General features: G+C 38.4%; 2 protein-coding genes across 4 annotated transcripts in view; one reads left to right on the top strand and one right to left on the bottom strand.

Moving 5' to 3' along the window:
* Positions 1 to 5,002: 5,002 nt before the first annotated feature.
* LOC139116958 (uncharacterized) lies at positions 5,003 to 17,343 on the top strand. Of its 2 annotated transcripts, none has more exons than XM_070679711.1 (6): positions 5,003 to 5,163; positions 8,711 to 9,342; positions 10,307 to 10,511; positions 11,761 to 11,865; positions 12,749 to 12,853; positions 13,883 to 17,343. In XM_070679711.1, exons 2-6 carry the CDS (start codon positions 8,759 to 8,761, stop codon positions 14,177 to 14,179), a joined length of 1,296 nt encoding a protein of 431 aa, XP_070535812.1. In that variant the 5' UTR covers positions 5,003 to 5,163; positions 8,711 to 8,758; the 3' UTR covers positions 14,180 to 17,343. The 2 variants fall into 2 exon arrangements, with proteins under 2 accessions (XP_070535812.1, XP_070535811.1); XM_070679710.1 differs by lacking the exon at positions 5,003 to 5,163 and adding an exon at positions 8,219 to 8,364.
* Positions 17,194 to 22,717, bottom strand: part of LOC139116957 (dynein axonemal heavy chain 6-like) — a 56,149-nt gene continuing 50,625 nt past the window's right edge. Inside the window, exons 66-68 of one of the 2 annotated variants that reach the window (XM_070679708.1) lie at positions 20,792 to 20,872; positions 18,477 to 18,699; positions 17,194 to 18,225 (exon numbers count right to left, since the gene is read on the bottom strand). In XM_070679708.1, the coding sequence (XP_070535809.1) occupies positions 18,122 to 18,225; positions 18,477 to 18,699; positions 20,792 to 20,872 (408 nt within the window). In that variant the 3' untranslated portion in view covers positions 17,194 to 18,121. The remainder of the gene's footprint in view (positions 18,226 to 18,476; positions 18,700 to 20,791; positions 20,873 to 22,717) is intronic. The other variant, XM_070679709.1, reaches the window with a different exon arrangement.

Genomic DNA, 22,717 nt, shown 5'->3' with positions numbered 1-22,717 from the left:
ACAATTTTTTATTTGCTGCAATCAACTTACATTGTGTTAATTTTCTTGTGTGTGTTTTTCAGCCGCTTAGACGCGTACCTTTTCCCATTTAGAGTGGACGCAAAACAAAGAATTTAATTACTTTGGCCTCACACAATAGGCAACTGCACACAAAAAATGAAATATATACGAAAACAGAAAAATCGTTATTCTATTTCAAAATACATTATTATTTATGTTTTTTTTTTCAAACTTTGTGTTTCGATAATGAAGAGCTAGAGCAATGACGTGCATTGTTTGAAAAAAAAATCCGATACAATTCATGAAAAATATTGTTACCTAAAAGTCTAACTGCGCTTTCAATTGATCAAATTTTGATGACAATACAGCCAATGTATAGACATAGGTTGCTGTGCAACTATAGACTGTACTCTTAAAACTTCCAGTTTGATCTCTTAATGTCTCGATGGAGTTCCCATGACAATTAACATTTTCTGTCTCCATACATCAAAGTGTATTGACATTTCACATTTGTAAGTTACCACAGCTAAAATAACAGAAGTATTCGTAATCTTGTTAATGTGATATGATAGCCGTCATACACCATTATGCACATAATTTTGAGATGATTGAAAGCGAATGCATATGCCCACCTCCTGATAAAAATCACTGAATCAGGAACAGTGGTTGAGGGACTTTGATTTTTGACATCGCTAGTGCATAGAGTGTTTTTCGTGGTAAATTATACGATGTGTTTTAGAATTCTCTCTCCAATGTATCTTCTGTAGAATGTAAATGAAACATTTAAAAAACAGTGTTCAAAAATCATTCAGTTTACTTTTGATGTTTTGATTATTTTTCTTCTATACACCGGCCAGAATGTTTTGTTTTGCAAATCTGCCCGGAGACCAAGTATTTTGATCATTCACTCTGTCTCCGAACATTGCTGACATGGTGTTCCCGCAACTCCACTTATGTTGTCAACCACTGACCTCTTTGCTGCTACACGTTCAACAACAACTTGAATATTACAAATGTAAGGTGGCGTCGCACGTAACACAGCGTTTTTTGCTCATAATAACTTTTTTGCAAAGAGTATTTCAATTTTAAGTAATTTGTGAACCTAAAACTGAAATATTTGTTAGGTTCACCTTTTAACTTGTCAAGCAGTCGTAAGTTGGATGAGAAAGAAGTGTAAGTTTATGCAAATTTATGCTAATCAGCCGATTTCCTGGCTGCTGTTTTCTCAAAATTTCAAGATTTCAAAACAATTTATGAACTCCACTCTGGCTGGGTCAAATTTTATGAAATTTTCACATTATGTTCCTTTAAATACTATATAACAAAAAAACTATTTTGTTCGGCAATAAACACTTACATTTTGAATAATAGGCATTTTAATTTTGCTTATCATGATTTTAATGATGATTTTAATGACTTTTTTGAGTGCCATGGTCTTTCAGCTCCTGCCAGATAAGGTAATGCAGAGTAAAATGATTGTTTATTTCTGTATATACTCTTGTTTCAAGTGTAATATTAAATTTCAGAAAATAGTATCAAGTTTTTGACTTAAGTTAATTTTTTATCGTTAATACCGAAATTGAGGTTTTCTACCCCAAATTTATATCCTCTTCGTCCTTCGAGTAAACTATCGCTACCATACTAAACTTTAGATTCTCTGCATTTTGAAAATATGAGGGGTTTCCTTTTCCTTTTTGGTGAGAAATATTGCTTTAAAACACGTTTGTTGGTTACGTGCAACTCCAGCTTAATCGAGCATCATGGGGGCGGGGGGGGGGTCGAGGGAACTGTGCCTGTACGACTCTCTTGTTTACAAACAAATAAATTTCATGCACGACATTTACACTGTAGATGCATCATGAAAACATAGCAGCAACAACTTATCATGACAAACGTGTGTTAACTTTCATTTATCGCCAACGTATCTTGGGTACAGTGATCACATTATTCGTGTTGGCCTCATACGACCTTTGAGTGCAGTTCCGACGACACCCTCCCTTTAAACTTTGGATTTCAATTGTGAGAATGAAGAAGAACAGTTTATTCACTCGTCTGATAACCTCCATGACGACAGCGTGAAACTGTAAGTGATCGAAGTGAAGAATCGACTGGATATGACGGTTTTCCCAAAATTTAAGAGCGGCGGCAATCATCAAACTATAATTTGAGAGTTGAGTGGTATCATATTAGGTCCAGTGACCAGGGGTAATAATAATTTTAAAAAAGCGCCTTGATCACATGTAATATTGTGGATATGTGCGCTATATAAGAACCCAATATTATTATTATTATTATTATTATTATTATAATTTCAAGTTCATGAACAATTGCAATGGTAAAAATATTTAAAGGTCTGGTGAAATGCCCATGTTGCAAAATCACAGAAATACAGTTGATGGTCTGTAAAACAGTTACATTCATTTCTTTTTTCGTTTAGCGCGCGTGATTATGAAATATGGCAAAAGAAAAATGCAATGTGGGCGTGTCCCCCGAGCCTCTCCAGTCGACTTTTTTCGGCTTTCCGAAGTTTGCCCGACGCCGTATCTCAATAACGGGAAGTAAAGTATTTCACACCTCCGTAAGCTCCCCACGGGGGGTAACTTCTAGGGTTTCCGCTTACATGGTCAGGACAGTGTCCTCCTTCACTATGGAAAGACGTTGTTCTTTTGGTGGCTGTGACAGCGGCAAGAACATGAACGGCTCAACTGTAAACTTTTTCAAGTTCCCGTCAAGTGTTGAGTGTTTGAACCATAATGTGCTTGTCTCGGCTGGTTCGTACGATCGGCACGGTCCCTCGGCTGAGCCTGCCTCGCTACTCGCTACACAGAAGCATGGAGGTAGTAGGAGGTTGGGACCGCAATGCAAGTCAACTGCATGAACACCAACAATGAACGTTGTGACTGCCATTAAAATGCACTAGTCTACAACACGGAACATCGGGACCGCAATGCAAATCGACAGTAAAAAACGCACTACAACTACAACACGGAACGTTGGCCGGTACCACGATGCAAATCAGCTGCATGAACAGCAACACTGAACGTTGAGACTACCATTAAAACGAACAACAACACGGAACGTAGAGATCGCGATACAAATCATGGAGGTAGAGTCCTCCATGATACAAATCGACAGCAACACGGAACGCGTCGTTGGGACGGCAATTAAATTGAAGAACAACGGGGAATACCGGACCACGAGGACCGCGATGCAAATCGACCACAACATGGAATGTTTAGGCTAAGACCGTGATTAAAATGCACAACACAGAACATCTAGACCGCAATGTAAATCAACTACCGGGTATAACACCGAACCTTGTTGCCGCGATTAAAATGCGTATGTCTGCTATGTATAGCAAAAGTTTAAATTCTCGCGAGCGAGCGTTCCTATGCCCGCTGTACACTGGGCAAAATGACGTCAAATTTATCGCAAGGGCTCGATAGCGTGTGTCTTAGTTTCAATTCTCGCGAGAGCATTTATGCATGCTGTACACTAGACTAAATGACGTCAAATCTCTCGCGAGACTTGGCTCGATTGCAAATACGTACGACGGAAAGAACGCAATAATACGGAAGTAGACACATTTTTTGCGAATCGCCAAGAGAGAAGCGCAGATTAAACAAAAGACTAAAAAACCCACGTTTTTCCTTTATTTTACCATATTTTTTAAAAACAAAAATCAGTTTCGCCACTGTGGCGAATTAGGATCGATTTTTTTTCGCCACTTGGGATTTCGATTCGGATTGGCGAACGTGGCGAACTGGCAGCGCGAACACTTGCTCAGCCTGTATTGTTAGCGGATACCGGGCAGAGATAAGGCGGTGTTGGACCGCTATTCGATGTAAATGAACACACCTGTGACGTCACAGACGGCCAACCTTGACTCCCGCTGAGGGCGTGACCTGAGTGTCGCAAAATGACCCCATGAAAGCCGCGCATAGAAATATCAAAAAAATCAACACTTGCGCGTACTTTTAGGATGCAATTCTGTTGCGAGTGTAATAGTATTGACCTCCTGGAAGATATTCAGTCACACGAACGGGACCATTTCACCAGACCTTTAAATAATAACACATGAGAACGAGGGCAATATCACGATTTATTGCCTGCTCAAGGGATGGTAGTCATGATCGAAATATTGATGATGCCCTCGCCTACGGCTCGGGCATCATCAGTATTTCGATCATGACCACCATCCCTTGGGCAGGCAATAAATCGTGATATTGCCCTCGCTCTCATGTGTTATTATTTTTATTACACCGAACAAGCAAACATGCAAAGAAACAAAAACACAAAGACTTCTTCGAGTACAGTTCGCCTTCTGAGTCCAGACCTCAGCGTAAAATGTTGTCAGTGCCGAGTCTAGGGTTGCCGCTAAAGTTTGCCGATCTCCTCGGTGGCGTATCCAAATTTGTTGCTTGCATAGTCGCTGAACACAGAAATTGCATTCATTGTTGCCATTTTCGTTCGTTTGCTGTTTACTTGCATCAAAATATCGTCTAACTGTGCCGGTGACAGCTCTGCATGACGTTTCGCAGCCGACTGCAAAGTACAACAAGCGAACGACAATTTGTTTTGCGCAGAAAGGATGCGCAGTAAGTAAAATGACGTCATCCATGTAATATCAAATGCAGAGGGCATCATCAAGTTCGCAGAGGGCATCATCACATTCGCAGAGGGCATCATCACGATCTTTTAAATGTCACGTGAGTCGTGTTTAACCAATGGCAGTGCACGCTGAATGAGTGAGGTGTAATAATATATATAAAAATAACAATTCTTTTTGTAGTGAGTCCATTAATTTATTAGTGTTTCATCAGTTAATCTTGTCAAAATTTTGGTATCATTGTTATACGGAGAAAAACATGATTGAATTCACACTGCGCGCGTTGTCCAGGCCTACACTTTCTGTGGAAGGTCATCCGCAGGTCAGCTTGTCCATAACTCTATGCAAATAAGATAAACGTGGCAGCCCATCTGGTATCTTGTTTCTAAATATAAACTTCAACTGGCGGTCGGGCGTCTGACCCAAATTACCCCATCCACGGAATTAGTGTCCTAATAAGTGATGAGTGAGTTCGAATTAACGGAAACGGAACACTCTGGACGATAAATCAAAATATTCTGGACGGCGGGAGATTGGACAAATACTAATTTACGGTAGGTTATGAAAATTTAGCTCTCAACTTTTTGCGATTTCTCTCTCATTATGAAAGGCAATGATCTAAAAATGTAATTCTGTCATTGTATACACATTAGAATTCATTAAAATTCTTTGGGTTGACGAACGCTTAAACTAAAACGCATTTACCGAGCTATGAATATTTGCGTTGATGTGCGCCCAATGTCGATGTGTTCAGGTCCTATAGGAAGATAGAGTTCATCCTGTGTGGACCCCGCCTAGATCACTATCATACCGCACGCATATAATTTCATCGTTTGTGTGTGTGTGTGTGTGTGTGTGTGTGTGTGTGTGTGTGTGTGTGTGTGCAGATATTGTACCACGCTTTTTGCAGGTCCAAATTTTATTCAAAGTTTGCACGCGTTACCCCTCTGCTCATCCGATATGGTCAACTGAGTTGTATCTCTGCCAGTGGAACATCCCACCGCGATCGGTTTCAGCACAGTGACTCCATATTGCATTATGCTCAGAACTTAAGTGACGTCATGTCGGCCACATAATTTTGACGATAAAAAATCTCGATTTTGTTGTCTGCGATGCGAAACCGATCTTTACGTAGATGTCTGCCATAGGTAGTTGAAATAACTCCACTTTGTTTGTGGAAGCAAATGATTTATAACGGCCACACGTCACGGCAACTTGAAGGTGTGGCTAATAAAGTGGCATATTGACATATACGCATGCCCTTCTTTAATGTCGAGGTATTATTTCACTGATGCCTTTCCAGTAAATAGCTTGATTTTTTCAAATGTACTAAGACTGCTTAAATCCCAAAACAGGTTGATACAAAGCATCATGGCCTAACAAAAATCACCCATCGGTGTTTAATCCCATCGTAACTCAGTAAAACAATAATATTCTTTTTGTGGGCGCGGCTGCTTTCTTTGTTCACTGTTATGCAATCAAAAGTGTTCTCAGCAAAATAAGAGAACAACAAAGACAATTCTCATATTCAATGTTTTGTATATTTCATTCATTGAACAATGATAGAGGAATTTGCCAGTGTATGAGTTAGTATGCAAACCCTGGAATAGCGTGCCTGACATGCATGTTAACTGAATGTCTAATTCGTAATCACACTGTAACCTTTCAAAGGCAAATAATCTCATAGCGAGCACAAATGATTAAACGATACTAATTAAATTTTCTCCTGTCAAGATATTACGTCCCTACTGTAAAAACACGCACACGTATTTACCTTTCTAAAGTGCAGTCTACTTAACAACTAGATAATAAATAAGGGCCAAATTAACGCATGGAGGAAAATTGCAATTTTAACCATAAAGGTTTCCCAATTTCTTTTTTCGCTAATTTTACATAGGTTTTCTCCTGATCAATTAATTATTGTATTTCCGTGTTGTATCAGTACGATTATTTATTTATTTATTTTTTTTTGGGGGGGGGGCGTGCTTTTTAAATAAATTAAAGGAGAAAATTACCCATGATTCATTGAGCCATACAGACTATTATGTACTTCTTGATCACTACATCGGATCAACGCGATTTATTTACATAAAATATAGTATGCGTATGCCCACGGTCGTCCCTCTTCCAGTTGCCAATACTATGATTCTCTTGATGCTTGTAGCATGAAAATCAATTGATTTTCAGTGTCTTTGTGGTGCTTTGAGTCCAGTCACTATTGTTTTTTCAAGTCCAACGTTAAAATGAATCTTTGTTTCCACATTTTATCGTTAACTTCTGAAGAGTCTGAAGAGTAACGGATTTGTTCATTCAGGTGAAGACATAATTTCTCTTTTGAAACAGCGCCACCTACGACTCCTATAACATCACCAATTCCGATTGATAGGAACTCGGACGAAAGATAAAATCGTGGAATTGATAAGGTGCATATGAAGACCTGTCAGATACTTAGATTTTGTGATAATACAAAGATTGTAAAACACATATTGTGCCATGTGGGTGGTCTTGTAACGTAAAAACCACCTGTTGATTTCCATAGATTGAAAATCATACCAAGATAAACCCATCGTTTATTTCAGCCTGCGAAGTGTTAAGTTGGCCTGTACTGCTGAAACTTTAATCATTCTTTCTGTATCTATGACACCTCCGGTGATAATTATCTTCAGATGACAAAAACTCCATACGTGCAGGAATGAGATTGACGCTGTTAAATGGATCTTTGTACATTTAACAGTGTCAATAAATGCATGCTTAGTGCTGTTTCTCGTTACCCGTACATCAACTGTTCGTCAAACTCAAAAGAAGACAATCTATTGAGAAATTTATGATGCTGATAATCGACAGGTAATTTATCATAAACATTCCGTCGATGACATCAAAGAGGCCGAGAAAAAATATTCAAAAGCTCTAAAATTGAAACTAAAGTCACATGATAGTCTGATTTTTGGTGTGTTACTACGGGTTTGTTTCTAATTCTACCGGTTTGCTGCAACGCTTGCCGACAAGTATCAGGTGCCAGGTAACGGAATACAAGCACCGTGGAGCACAATGAAAATGCTTCAGTCTAGTTCTATATCAGAAATTTCCAAGATTCATAAGCTTAATCTTATGTTTTATGGACAGTTTCAACGCTCGGTATCAAATTATGGTAATTAGGTATTTGCGTACGTGTCGAGGCCTACCTCCATAAAGTCCCCGTGTTATTTGTCAATTTCCACCATCCATTTTACAACCTATGACTTAACAAGTGTTAAATTTTAAACCGCTTTGATCGATTTATTTCAATTTGTTTAGTGAGAGGGCGAACACAGTCTTTGATACCTAGGACGGATTTGATTTAGGCCCTAGAACCTACTTAATTTTGTGCGAAAATAAACGGACTGACGTTGAGTTCATTAGTGACGTCTCCGTTAATTACCAACGTCGATTCCGGATGACATTTGGGCGTAAACTGCCCTATAAATGCCACCATTTGATTTCTCATTGGCCGATTTAGCGAAGTGACTGTCTCATAATGAAGTGTTGTGACTACAGTGTATTTTGAAAGGTTGGGTCACTTGACTACGCACCCGACGTGATGACTCGCTTCAGTGCGCCCTCTTGATGATCAAACCATGGGAAAGGGGAAGGCATCCTACACGATAAAATCCACATCTCAGTTCCTCCACACACACATACGGGGGAGCGCGGGAGTAACAATGTTTATGCATGTACGCACCGATGACTACACGTATTTTTTACATTACTAGTTGGAGGTAGGAAACTCGCCATTGAATCAGATGAGGTCATGACTGCTATTGAGCTACTGAGCATTATCTACCGTATTGTGTCTTTGAGTTGCGCAAATGATGCACGATGGGTAATGCAAAGATCTCACAACGCATCGTAAATTATTGACACCCCTCTACTTGATGTCTTTACTCAGACGTCCATCTCTGCGGATTTTTCAGTAATTGGACTGAATTTGTACTGTATCGTGGCGCCCTTTGTCAGATGCAAAGGCGACTGCTCAGGGCTTTTGGCAGAAGAAACTGGATACCAACTCAACCATATCGTCGACAGCAGGCGCGCTTTTAATTCCCTTTCTTTACCTATTTGCAGCACCTGGGCCTATATAAAGCCGGCAGCGGCGAAACAGGAACTTCAGAAATGCTATCGGCATTCAGAAGAAAAGGGAACGCGAAATTCGCAAACACCCCTCCGCCGAGCACCACCTCTGTGACGACCATGGACGGACCAGGTGAGGTGTACAGGAAGACCGGCGATGGCAGCCTACCCGGACCGGGCGAGATGAACAGGGCTATCGCCACCTCGCCCGGCAGACGCTATTCTACGCCGCAGCCGAAAGCTGCGCCTCGCACGAAACCGACCAAGCCGAGCCGCGCGATCAGTGATCTCGGACCGCGCGTGGAGAACGCAAGCAACGGGAGCGATCCAAAAGCCCTGGTCACGGAAGCCATCGAGTTGTTACAGAGGTCCCTGTCGCTGGTCGACGAGGACAAGGTTGCCAGACTGACGGAGGAGCTCGCAAAGGCGAAGAGCGAAAACAAACAACTGAACGATAGAATCGCCAGCATTCAACAAGAACAACAAAATGGAGGACAGGAGAACAGGAAATTGTCGGCAGAACTCGACGAGCTCAAAACTCACTACGACCAATTAAAACACCAATATGCAATGTTACAGGGAGTTGCAAGCAAGCTGAACGACCAGAACAAAGAAATGCAGCTTAGGTAAGTTTACTCGAAATTTTATCAAAATCAAGAAACTCCTTAATCGGGGAATATGACGTGACGTTTTGTACCCCGTACTACATTGCAGGAGCGTTCACATAGTTTATTGAGACGGAAGTTTTAAAACAGACAGCGTGCATTGTTCGTTTTAATCAAAGGTAACCTGTAATATTTCTATGGGTTCACTAAGAAGGTACTCTGTTTTTGCTGAATTGCCTTCGTGAAAAATCAAGACAAATTTCAGGCTAATATGCATAGATTTTTCTTGGATCAACCGATGATGTTAGGCCTATCCTGCATTGAAAGGGTCAAATGCTAACATTAAAACGCTACCGTGCAGCTGTTTTTTTTAACAGGTGACAAAAATGCGGAAGTCAACGCATTTTAATGCGAAAATAATCTGATGTATCTACCTCATACACTAATTTTTCGAAGTATGTCATTGAAATTGGTCCACCATTAACCAATCTATTTGAGATAAATGCACTGTCACGTGCCAGACAGGATACAAAACCTCAAGACGTTTCGATATCAAATGTTGAACTTTGCTCACATCCTTGCAAACACTGAACGCGACGCCCACCATTATTATGTTATTGGTAGAAACACGGCAGTTATAAGGTCACCTAAGGTCACCAATGTTGTGACCCATGACCTGATTGTTACGTCGTAAATTAGACATGCAAATTGGCCGTATGCTATTCTATTTCTGCAGTTCCGTAGCCCACGACTTTCCTGGCGATTCTTAGGTGGTTTGGTAAGGTGGGAAATCGCCGGGGAAAGTTGTGGGCAACGGAACTGCATCTAGCGATTCTATGATTCATTTTATATGGTGTATATTTTATATATTGCCACATTGAAAAGCTAACAGAGTATACGTCACAAGAAAACTGCAACTTTGTAGCATATTTTTACAACGCAAGTATCTATTACCCATTTGAAAACCCATTTTCGACCGTTCCAGGATAAAAGAGTTCGAGGCAAAGAACAACGCAGACGAGAAAAATAAAGCAGTTTCCCGTCTGATATCGAATTACTGGCAGCTTGAGAACACAGAACGGACTACCGCTTTGAGAGCACTCCAGTCTGATTTTGAGACTTCGGAGTTAGGATCCGGAAGTTTAGCGACGGACAACAAACGCCAGGAATTCCTGAGTGATCTATTTGCGGTAAGTATGCAGTGTACAGTCACGCGCCAAGTCAGTGTACTTGGACAACGTGCGCTAAAGCTGAACACCATACCATCGTCCGCGTCCGTACCGTTGAGCGACGCATCCACAGGCGCTAATGGCTGGAAAGTATGCTAGATCGATCGATCGTCTTCTCTATCTATCCATAGACAGTAGGGGGGGGGGGGGGCTCTACTGTCTATGGTCTATCGATCGCTTACCCGCTGCTTTGCCCTCCACTGCATTTATAATACACCGGGTCGTGTGTACACTGTGTGATCGTGTTTCATACCTTCTGTATTTTAGTTGCGGCGGAGGGCAGAGTGACGAGTACGAGTACGCGATCGATAGAGCTGGCAAACGATAGCTCGATTAAGTAGACTACCCAGCCAACGAGTGCCTTTGGACGCAACTCTGAAATTTACTTTGCAGCAAATTGCACATGATTGTATTTTATCTGTGGCAATGAAATAAAAATCTCCATGAAATTGATTTTTTCCCTCTTCTCTTGTGGAACTATGTGGTAGTGTGGACGAAAGTATCTCTTGCAAGTATTAACAAGGAATCTTGAGGACCATTGGCATTGATCAAATATACAAAAAAAACCCAGTATACTTCACTGTTACACTGATAGTGTACTCTGTTTGCAAATGTAGGGTTATATGCAGTGTGTCATCTAAGATGTCTGAACTCTTATTATAAGATAATCGAGAAATTTCTTTAAATTCCCCCCCCCCCCCCGAGTCAGCCTTTTACAGTAAGGTAGTATGCGCTTCGAAAGTGAACGACTTAAACTTTTGCTCAAACTTTCCTAAATGAAACTTTCAACCATTCTCTTACCAATTTGACAATAAAAATCAGGGGTCACCGTGCAGAGTTTGGAACTAGAAAAAGAAATTATTCAACATTTTGTGATATTTGAAATCCTAAATGGTTGCCATCCGTGTGTTAACTCTATGGGGTAAAAATAAAAGTTTGGATTTTCAAAATACTAAGACAGTGAAAGATTTTATTTCTCCAAGAGCTTTAAAATTAGTGCCTACAAGAGGTAGATCTGAAAAGAATTGTAGAAATTTGAGAGTCGGAATATCTGTCCCCGAGGCACATTCTACCTTAATATATAAGATAGTACATGTAATATTTAAAATTTTGACTCGAAGAGAATATTTTTGTGCCAGTGGGTTGTCAAATATGGTTTTTATTGGTACACTTGTCTCGTCTGTATTCCTATTTCGTTTCCATCTTCCAGGTTTCTTTCCAACTGGCCAAAGATCACGTCGACACACTCAACGGCCGTCTGGCACACTCGCTTCGTTATCCCGGTTCTCTGTCGCAGGAAGTGCAAGAGTCATTGGTAAGTCAGACAGCATGACTTCAAGTGTGTAATCTGCATGATTTTGAGGGACTTTGTCTTCTCTGGGTCAGCATAGAGAATTTGTCAGTGAAGTTAAAGTCTGAAAACAGATTTATTATTGTGAGACTCTGAAACATCATTCCTCAAAAATCAGGGGACTTTACTCATAAGTAGTGATGACGTACTTGCGTCATTCAACTTTATTCTAATGAATACATTAAGGTGATATGCGCCTCAAAACTTTTGCTCAAACTTTCCATTAGGAATCTTTCAACCATTCACTTTCAAAGTCAAGACTAAAAATCCGGAGTCACCATGCAAAAATGTTACTAGAGAAAAAAAATAACTGAAGATCAATATCTGAAATTAAAAATGGCCACCATCCCTGTGTTAACTCTATGGAGAAAAATAAAATTTTCGAATTTCGTATAACAAAGCTGATGAAAAGTTTTCTTACACCAAGAGCTTTAAAATGAGCCCCCACAAGTGGTATATCAGAAAAGAATATGAAAGTTTGAGAGTCTGAATATCTGTCCCCAAGGTGTGTTCTACCTTACTAATAATAAAAAATCTTACCAGCATTCCAGAAGGTATCATTGTTGTCATCTTCTTTTTCCAAAACATTATTTACGATACAATACACAGAAACCAGATAGCTTTTCCATGAAGTGGATTTATTTTCATCTCTTGACATTTCATATCTGTTAGTACTCTTCACAGTCAGGTTCCTCATGTATGGTTCCACTGATAATATTAAAAACAATAGAGTTATGCATGTTTTAGAGTTTGAAGGGAGTTCTGTTCTGTTCAGAAGTAGCATTTTTTTTCAAATCTGATAATGCAAGTATTAAAATGTCTCTCCTTGAATGTTTTTCTCTGAAAGGACTTGCGTGAAGATCCTAGCATCCTACCTGACGCTCTCCGAGAAGAAATCTCCAAGTTTCTCAAAGCAAACACCAATGTTTGGCCTTTGAAGGAACTTGAACATGTAAGTATTGCCAAAAATTTTGCTCCAAATTCTGTGATACTTTAGTTCATGTCTGTAAAATGTTACACTGGATGCAGAAACAATGAGCTTGTAAGAGTGTTTGCACTTTGCAAGCAGAATGGGAAGTGATAAGAAATTGATGATTGATAGATGCACTAAGTGTCAAGCCCTGTCTGTACATTTTTGGAACACAGACTTTGTATGACTTTATTGACACTGTGGATGGCAAGAGGAACTCTCTGCCATGTTTGGATAAAACCATGAACTTGGCTGATGTTTATGTATTTTTGGAACTGGTCAATGTTTTACGCAACCTGTTGTAAACTTGAAACCTATTTCTTCTGAGAACATGCCAGAAATCTCCTATCCTCACATTTTGCAAACACTTTACATTATATTATATTATAGCACTGTCAATACCAGTGAATTTTTTGATGTCATCCCCCCTCCCCCCGACTATCACTGATAAGGGTGACCCTTTTATTTTTTTTGTTTCTCATCTCCAGAGGAATACTCGGGCAGGGCGGGCGGTCGCAATAAAAAAAAACAAGTACCAAAAAAAAAAACTTTTTGTTTCAGTTCAATGTTCTGTCCATTCACTGTCACTGCAATTTCTTGTCTTTCAGTTCAGTGTTCTGTGCTCTCCGTCCTTCAGTCTGAGTCGCTGCAATCTCACAATGTCGGAGCTGAAATTTATGGTCGGTCGGGAGATGAGAAACACAAAATAAAAATGTCGCCCTAATGTATCCAACTATCCAGATTGTGAGCTCAGATGTTTTCCTCATCTACAAAGCCAAAAGCATTGCCAAAACTATAAATACCAGTAATAGCAATAATGCACCCCCTCCTGGCCATCAAGTTAATGGACTCAAGCAAATTTGCACTCCATTATGTAGTCGAAGTCGCCTCATACCGTGATTGTGTCATGCAAAGTTTGCTTTTGTCAGTTGTGGGTCAGGAGGGGGTACATTATCATTGAACACAGAGACATTTTAATGACTGCTGCCTTATATTTTGTTGTTCTACCAGGGCATTGTTGATTGGATAGAAGAAGAGTTTGGATCTGACATCACCAACAACGACATCATGGAAAGTTACATCAGCAACTGCTGTCGGTTGTCATGGGAACTGAACATTGAATACCCTCCGTTTATAATAGAAAATGACACGCGTAGATACGACCACAGAAGGCACCAGCCAGATGGCACATGCAAATTAGAGACAATTCCGGAAGACGGGTCGGAGATCGATCACTTTGTGTGGCCCGCGTTGCTTGACAAGGCTGGAGGGAAAGTGCTCAAAAAGGGAATGGTGATGATGAAGTGAATACCCACCACAAAAGCTAGCTTCTAATTGGACAGAAAAAGCTAACATAATGACAAATCTGCATTATTGACCAATCACCAGCATGGTATCATCGATCATGTCATTTGTTAGCCTAAGTCTCCTATTTGCAATACAAAAAATGGCATAACCTTGAACCAAATTTACAACAGTAATTAAATACTTTATTTTGACTCTACAAACAGGTGGTTTAGTGAAAAATTCAGATTAATGATAAATAACACTCTGAAACAGGAAACTTTAATGATAACCATTTGGTGATTGTGGTACATACACATGGCAGCTAAGTGTTCAGTATCTTGTGAAAAAGTTCGCTTGTCATACATACTTCTTGTCGAGATACTAGGCAAATGCCAAGTTATATCTGTTGGTTGATGATATAGTAAATGCTTGCTTTTAGTTCACCCTGTATTTCATTCCAAACAAGTGTTTTGGCTCCAGGACAATATCCCTCCAGGATATTACCAACCAGGCACCAACTGTAACCATAATCCCAAAACCCTGGCTTAAACTCCCTGGTAGGTAGGAGATATCTGGGCCGTGAATATTCAAGGAATAACCGTCCTCAGAAGTTGGCAGAATTTTTTGATGTTTGGTGTCTTTATGTGAAATTGAAACATGTAATTCTATCTGGGGTAGACCTTACATAGCGTTAATATGATAGGTGTCGCTTGCATATATTGCTGACAGAATCCTTTTCCGGTTTGAACCATTGAAAACAAATCAAACAGAGTGAGAAAATAAAAACAAACAAAAGATATTTCTTAAACGGAAGAATCTGACTTTGATTTGCCAGGAGTGATCTTCACTCATGCTTTAAATTGGTTTCAGGCACGATCAGTTTTATGAATCGTTCCTCATCAGTACCACTTCTCCTTTTGCTGAGTTTGAATTTTTTTTTTTTCAGAAATTCGTCAGTCAATTATGTGTCCTAATCTTGTACCTAAAATAGCACAGCAAATAGACTGGCTGGAAATGCCATATGAGAAATACCCGAAGTGATTTTAGGAATTCAAGGTCATGAACTCTGGGGAAATTTCTGGTTTACAAAAAATCAAACTTTGCTTGCCGCTTAAAAGTGACCACAGAAAGACAGTTTGACAGACAGAGAGACAGACAGGTGACAGACACAGACTAATACAGAGATGACAAAATAGACAGTTGTAGAGACAGAAGTTAACAGACCTTTGTTACTAATTAAATAGGAAAATGGAAAATATGTGAATACAGAAATATTGGCTTTACTTGTATACACCAATTGACCTATAATTTATAAAAAGGAATATATTAAGATATTGCTTCCACATAACTGTACAGAATAGAAAATTGTTATTATATATTATGGTTTGTTGTTATTTCATGTATAGGGAAATGTAAGTTAATGAAATTTTGGTTCAAATATTAAGGAAGTGGCATCCTGTAATTTGCTCATTGAATTTCCCTTTATAAAGGACATAAATGTTACTCTGTCTGGCTTTGGGAAATCCCTATTGTTTTCAATAGTGAATGTGGACTGATGTACAAGTTACAGAAACATACAGGTATGGGGTTTGGGGAAAACCCACGTACATGCAAAGATATACATATATATGTACCTGTGTGTGTGTGTGTGTGTAAAATTTGCTTGTTGAATTTAATTAATATGACTATAGGAATCTGGATTGTAAAAAAATAGTTCAAGAAAAGTGATTTAGAAATTCGCCCTAGTTCACAATTGACCTAAAATGTTATTCAATGCAACCCAAGGCGTTGTTAAAATCATTGGATGTGGTCCAAGGGCTCAATGGATCAAAGGGTCTTTGTGTATAGGACTGTGACCCTAAGTAATGTTTTGCTTTGATAAGTTATAAAGTCTGAATATCTGTCTAACTAGCCGTTGTCCCTGAACAGGTTCATTCTAGGGCAGGGTTAAATAGAAAATCATTTGTAAAGATCCAGTATAAATGTACATAGTTTTATCTCATTCTGTTATTGTTGGTGACACTCAAAGCTTATTGTACAAACACAGATGTAGCAACCAAATGATGAAATTGTAGGGGAATGAAATCTTGAAGATTGAAATCATATTTACAGCCATGCAGATTGTTCAATGCCACACAAAGGGATCTCTATAGACTTTCCAAGGTCATTAAGTGTGAATAGACGACCTAGATGGGTTCATCTACATCAATGCACCCTTATGTCATGCTGATCTATATGTACTTGAGTGACATTGGTTTGAGAAAATCTCCAGTGATTTTGCGAAATTTACATAAACTGTGTACATTTCCGTGCAATTGTCCTCAGATGCCTTTACAATGCCTTGAGTTGTTCTCAGTCCAAAGTCCACATTTATGATCTTTGACAATCTTTGGCAGTGCGAATAATTCTAGCTTATCTTGGCTAATATGACATGAGGAAGTCATTGAAATGTGTATTATCAGGAATACACATGAAGGCGCTGAAAAGGAAACTGCAGGCCCTATCCTAGATGATTGTTGTGGGCCTTTCTCTATCAAACTATGCAACCCCTATTTATACTACTGCCCCCCCCCCCCCCCCCCCCCCCCCAGATGGAGTGTTGCAGTCCAGTGAAACCATAAAAACAATGGGAATCAATCAATTCTTTGATGATGGGGTTAAATAATGTTTTTAAAGTGCTTGAATTGCATGTATAGGCCGCAATTATTTAAATGAAGCCAACAGCACAACTTGTGTATATGGTAGGGAAGGTCTTGACTACCATGTCATATTGCAAAGCAAACATAAACTGACAAGATTTTTTATAGGAGTACACCTGCAGGGCTATGCTTCTGATCATGCTGACAATGAAATCTGTAGGTGTCACCCCCTGTCATCACATAATGGTTTAACCTTTCTAAGAAAAGTTTTCCGGTGGGGCATAAATTTGGGAAGTAATACGGATACAGAATTTAAGGAGCCACTGAAGAGATTCTTTATAGGAACGATTCCTTTGTTGGAACACTCAACACAGCAAAATAAAATACAGGAGACTATTTCAATGGAAATACTGTATGTTTTATTTATTGTGAAATACGCAGTATACACCCGAGTAATTTACACATCTTTTTTTATATTATTTGCAATTGTACATTTTTCGTATTTGCAATGTTTTATTTCACGCAATAAAAACAATTTGTGATCAACAGTGGTGCTAGTTTTAAATTTTTTTTCTGACTGGCTGTAAATACTGGAAGATTCTTAGTTAAAATATACAGGAGAAAAGAAGGGATGTGATATTGTATTTTCTACAAGATGTACACGAATTCACCACAAATACAAAATAAAATTCAATGTGATAGGACAGAAGCTTTCTCATAAATGGACTGCAAAATACTGCAGTGTGGTATCTTTCAAAAAATAATAATATACAATATATACCATGGACATTGTTTGCGCTTAAAAAAGGAAATTCAAATGTGGTCACAAAACCAAACTTCAAGAAAAATTTTATCAACACTGAATGAATGCATCAAGTCCAAACGTATGTATTGACAAAACCTGTAAATGAATTTAAAGTCTGTGATGGACGAATTGTAAAACCAAAAAATGTGATATACACACAAACTGTGTTGAAGTCATAATATACATGAAGTAATACAAGAACTCTGTGATTTGTTCATTTGTATGGAATCAGTTACTGGGACGGACTTTTCGTAATTTTTGGTTAAAAGGTATCTTACACTTTGGTTTGATCTACAGATATAAAAACAACAAAATTAATAAAAAGTCACAAAATATGGGTTGCTTACTTCAAACATGTCAAATTTAATTTAATAAAACCACATTCAGTCAATTTACATACACAAAGTAATATACAGGATTTGTAAGGTAACTGTTGACCTTTGACATGGAGTTCACCTTTGACATAGGGTTCACCTTTAATAGAGAGTTCCACAGTTTCTAAGGGAAAAGTTGCACAATTTATTCATTCAATTGACACAGCAAAGCAGTTCCTTTGGAAATCCAATAATCTTGAGGTTTATCGGACGGCACGTGGACGGCAACAACAAAGTTTGTGGAATGACCTGTAACAAAAGACAATGGATATACAGTTGTTACACCTTTTCCCATTATGTCTTCCAGGTATTTGTTTCAAAATTATAAGATTTCTGTTACAGTGTTTCTCATTGGTCTCTAGGCTCAAAGTACCCAGTCAAGTTGATTTTCTCAACCAATTAGAGTTGCAGTTACAGGTGCATTGACCTTAACTTTTATTTCAGTTACAAAAAAAACAGTGAGAAGGAGCAAAATTGAAATCAAAGACTGAATTGTTTACCTGTAGTGGAGAGCACACCAGCACGAAGTCCTGTCTTGTACAGAGGACAATTATAAGCGGATTCCTCCTTGGTGAAGTTCATCATAGGCTCCATGTGCATTATGGGTAGAGGTGGGTTCATTTCGCCTTTAAAGGCGTCGGCTAACAGCATGGTCTCATCGTCCCAACGTCCGGCATCGATGAATAATCCATGTACTATGACACCATCCTCCGGATGTGGGATCTGTTGGACAAAATGACACCAGTGAGGATGGGGTTTCTAAAGCTGGTGTCGGATTTGATCATCCGGTGCATGTGGACATTAGAGGTGAAAGGTCAAACACCAAGCAAAGAGACAATCTAAAATTAGTAAAACACAACCACATGTATTCATTTTTAATGAAGTTTTATTGGGAAAAATTAAAACTAGGTTTCAGGAAATACGTCTGACTGCAAATATTGTAGGTGTTCCCTATGTGTGTGCGTATGTATGTGTGCAGTATTTTATGTGAGGCTGTTCATGTATTGCATTGTGGTGTTTGTTTGGTCACAGCTTCTTCTTGTAGTAATTATGGTGTTTGTTTGTAACCAGTGACTTTGTGTGAAATGTGTTGACATATCAAATGCCCTGGTTATACAGGAATATCGAATAGGTTTACACATTCAACATTGGAAAAAGAATTTTGAGTCCTAACTTGAAATTGTTCTTGCAACACTGTTGTACAAATCCTTTGCTTGCATATAGGTTGTACGTAAAATATTCATACTTTTAATTCAAATACTGTCAATATTTCCTGGTGATGAAGGGCTGACAAAATCAATCAACAATGGGTGATGACTTTGTTGCAATATTGTGCGCTCAGTTTATAGTTCAATGGGTCAGAGGTTAAAGTTCAATGTGTCAGCGGTTATACAGTTCAGTGGGAACTTGAAACATTGTGTGACATATTTTGACACACTGACTTCAGGGTGACATTGCTGTGTTCTTTCATTGAAAATACATCAGCAGAGCTGCAATTTTATGTTTGGTGATGTGTGTGTGAGGACAAATACATATAGTTGAATACACATGACATAAACGGATACTGCTTTTGTTATTGCACAAATAGTGCTGAAACTTCACCACAGTAAACTGCAAATAAAGGTGATTAATTCCCATTAGATGTAAATAGCAAAAACAATGAGCTTGAGTTAGTAAAAAAACACTTGCATGTTTCTTTGTATCTATAATATCTATACCTACACCACACAACACAATTAACTATAAAACTACCACCGCAACCAACAAAATATGATAATCGACAAAATAAGCAATGACCATTCAATCCCACAATGCATCAAAATAGCCCTATATCCATGACCCCAACAAACCCTTAAGCAATTCACTGACTTGATATTTAGTTTAAACTGTTTCAACAGCTTCAAATGAATGCAGAAGTTCTTCGCATAAGAGAGACACAGCCATATCAATTTATGAATATTCATGAAGGCAACAGCAAGCAATGAATATTCATAAGGGCAATATCAAGTCATGAATATTCATAAGGGCTACGTGTTGGAAAACCTTAATTATCATTTGTCCGTGGCTATAGCCAATGCATACAAGTCAGTGACATATCTTGCTCATTAATGTTTTGTGTGAAGTAATATCATCGAAGTACAAGAAAATCTACTATCACTTTGTATGTAATCAAAGATTGTCAGAGTAATTTAGGTATTGGTGATGAAAAACTTAGTCAAAAAACATGTTTATCCTCCCAAAATTTTGGCTTTTTTTGTGGAAGACCTGGTATTTTTTATAGTTTGGCTCCTTAATTTATTTGAAAACTGATGGTCATGAATTGCAGGATTTGAATTTGAATTCTTAAATTTACTTTGTAAAATGGTGGTCATGATTAAAACCTTTGGTGTACAAAAAGCAATCTTGAATCAAACCAAAATGATAGGTCATTTGATCGAAATACTTTATGAAAGATAATGAAGGTTTTCACTTCGTTAGCTCAGATAATGCAGATCTTGTACTTTTTCTTTACAGCTCCAAACATGTTATTCCAAACAGCTGTAAAAGATATATTTTAGCGACACAATCAAGCATTAAGTCTGTTATGAAAAAAAGTCAATGTGTCAAAAACAAAAGTTAAAACACAACCATATGACATGCAATTGTTCCAGCAAAGACGCTAGCAGCTCTCAAGAGAGACTGACGGTTGCTAGTTGTATAGTCAGTATCACACTGCACACATTAGTTGCTTGGTTTGGTGCTGTATTTTTTTTATAGGGAGAGAGTGCATTTCACACAGCATGCATGGGCTGGGTGCACTAGGTAACATACTCACGTTGCGATCAATTTCGCATTCAACCGTACTGAAACTAGAACTAGGTCTATCTTTTTCAGTCGTCTTTGACTTTGTTTTCTTCTGCGGTGGCGTGTGTACACAGTAAACGCGACCAGGGAGAGGAAGGAAAACGGTGAGAGGGTTGAATAGGGTGAGACACAGGGTGACAGAGAAGGGAGGGGGTGTGTTTGAAAGATTATCAGAGCAAAGTTGTAGCTATAAAGCTGGCAAATGACAGGCTGGGTGTCAAGGTAGCCTAGCAAAGCAGGGCTGTACTAGCCATGCAGTGGAATGTACATTTCGAATGACCTCACAGCTGGCCAGAAAAAATTAACATGTTTAATATCTAAAGCAATATTCTCTATCAATGTCATGTTCTATGAATATGTACATTGAAAGAATATTTCATACATGGGTAAATCTATCAAATAATCCTATTTGTTTCCAATGAAGTCAATTACGGAATTAGACAATAAATATGTCACATGTTTATGTTCTCTGACCTTTGACACTTTAAGGTCATTGTGAGGTCATTTTCACTTGCCCTACAAGCTCGCTCATTTCTGCAAGCTAGCTCTGTGGAGCTGGAACGCTGATCTGGATGAATCAACGCGAAAAATGACACATAATGAAATGATTGTATGACGAAACACAACATTGAGGCATCATTTATACAATGTTAACGCTGACATATGGTGTAACATCGGCATTTGTCAACCTTGATAACCAAATGCAATGAATAATAAATCGAACATATGAACATATTCACAAACATACAAATACTGTGACAGACCATACAAAGTCCACTGGAATGTAACAAAACTGGAAGAAATGTCAATGATTATAAATATCTATGACAGGAGAGGACATACTTAACAAAAACAATGAATGAAATGTATGTACACATGTTTATTGTATGTCAATATATTCTAAAATGGCAAGCTTTGCCATCAAAGTTGTGATAGTCAGTGTCCTGTTGTACAAGTGCTGAACCTGCTTTCAACCATACATTTTGTATTGTGTGCTGGCAACAGTCCTGTGAGTTGGAATTTTAAGATAATTTACCCTGAAATATACTTCTCTTATTGCCCTGGTTTGTGAAGTAAACATTAATATTGACCTATCCAGGTGCAATATTCTCTCTTATTACTGACCTATCTCACTCTATACTCTTGCATTTCACCCTGTCTTAATACTCACAGCTTACCTTCAAACTTCAGTATTGCCCTAGTTATGTATAGCAAATACTTGTAAGTTATATGGATGTTATAGCATTGTATTTTGCACTGATCAGTCTTGTAACCTAATTGAAGTATAAATCAATCATCTATTGACCTACTATATGACACGTCGCCATAACCAATTTGACATTGACAGAAGTAAATTATTGCCCTTATGACCTGCAAAGGATGTACTGATAAGGATTATAACTTTACAAACTGCATAATATTGCTATTGAAAACTTTCTGACACTTGATTCTTCCCTCTCACAATCATACTTATATCTTCGTTATTGCCTTTTAAACTGATATTATCCCATATCGCCCTTTGAACCTGCAATATCATCCTGTATCTACCTGACCTATGAACTTACGTCATTTTCTGGCAGAATGTGTCTGCACATACAATAAATGCTCTCCTTACTGTCTGTCTCTGTCGGTTTCTTTTCTTTGTTCTCCTTAGCTTTTCCCTAAGCATTTGGAAATCAACAAAAGTGCTTATGAAATGAACGTGGTACTGGATCACCTTGTCATAAAATACTGCCATGAAACTGACATTGAATTACCAGAATTTATCAAAATATTCTAGATAATACACAATTATGATTAATACATGTAATGGATATTGAAAGAAAATAACTTGTAATAAATTTGAAAGTTGAAATTGAAATAAATTTGCCAAAAATATTTAAATTTGCCAAAAATT

The sequence above is a fragment of the Ptychodera flava genome, chromosome 18 (genome assembly GCF_041260155.1).
Source record: "Ptychodera flava strain L36383 chromosome 18, AS_Pfla_20210202, whole genome shotgun sequence".
NCBI classification, from domain to species: Eukaryota; Metazoa; Hemichordata; class Enteropneusta; family Ptychoderidae; genus Ptychodera; species Ptychodera flava.
Note: the sequence above shows the minus strand (reverse complement) of the source record. Positions and strands in the feature narration are given on the sequence as shown.

What these genes read in the sequence shown, in the direction of transcription:
- LOC139116958 (XM_070679711.1), top strand. Translation starts at nt 8,759, where the DNA reads ATGCTATCGGCATTCAGAAGAAAAGGGAACGCGAAATTCGCAAACACC. An exon ending in TCCTGAGTGATCTATTTGCG is followed by an intron (nt 10,512 to 11,760) that starts GTAAGTATGCAG and finishes TCCATCTTCCAG; the next exon opens with GTTTCTTTCCAACTGGCCAA. An exon ending in CTTTGAAGGAACTTGAACAT is followed by an intron (nt 12,854 to 13,882) that starts GTAAGTATTGCC and finishes TTGTTCTACCAG; the next exon opens with GGCATTGTTGATTGGATAGA.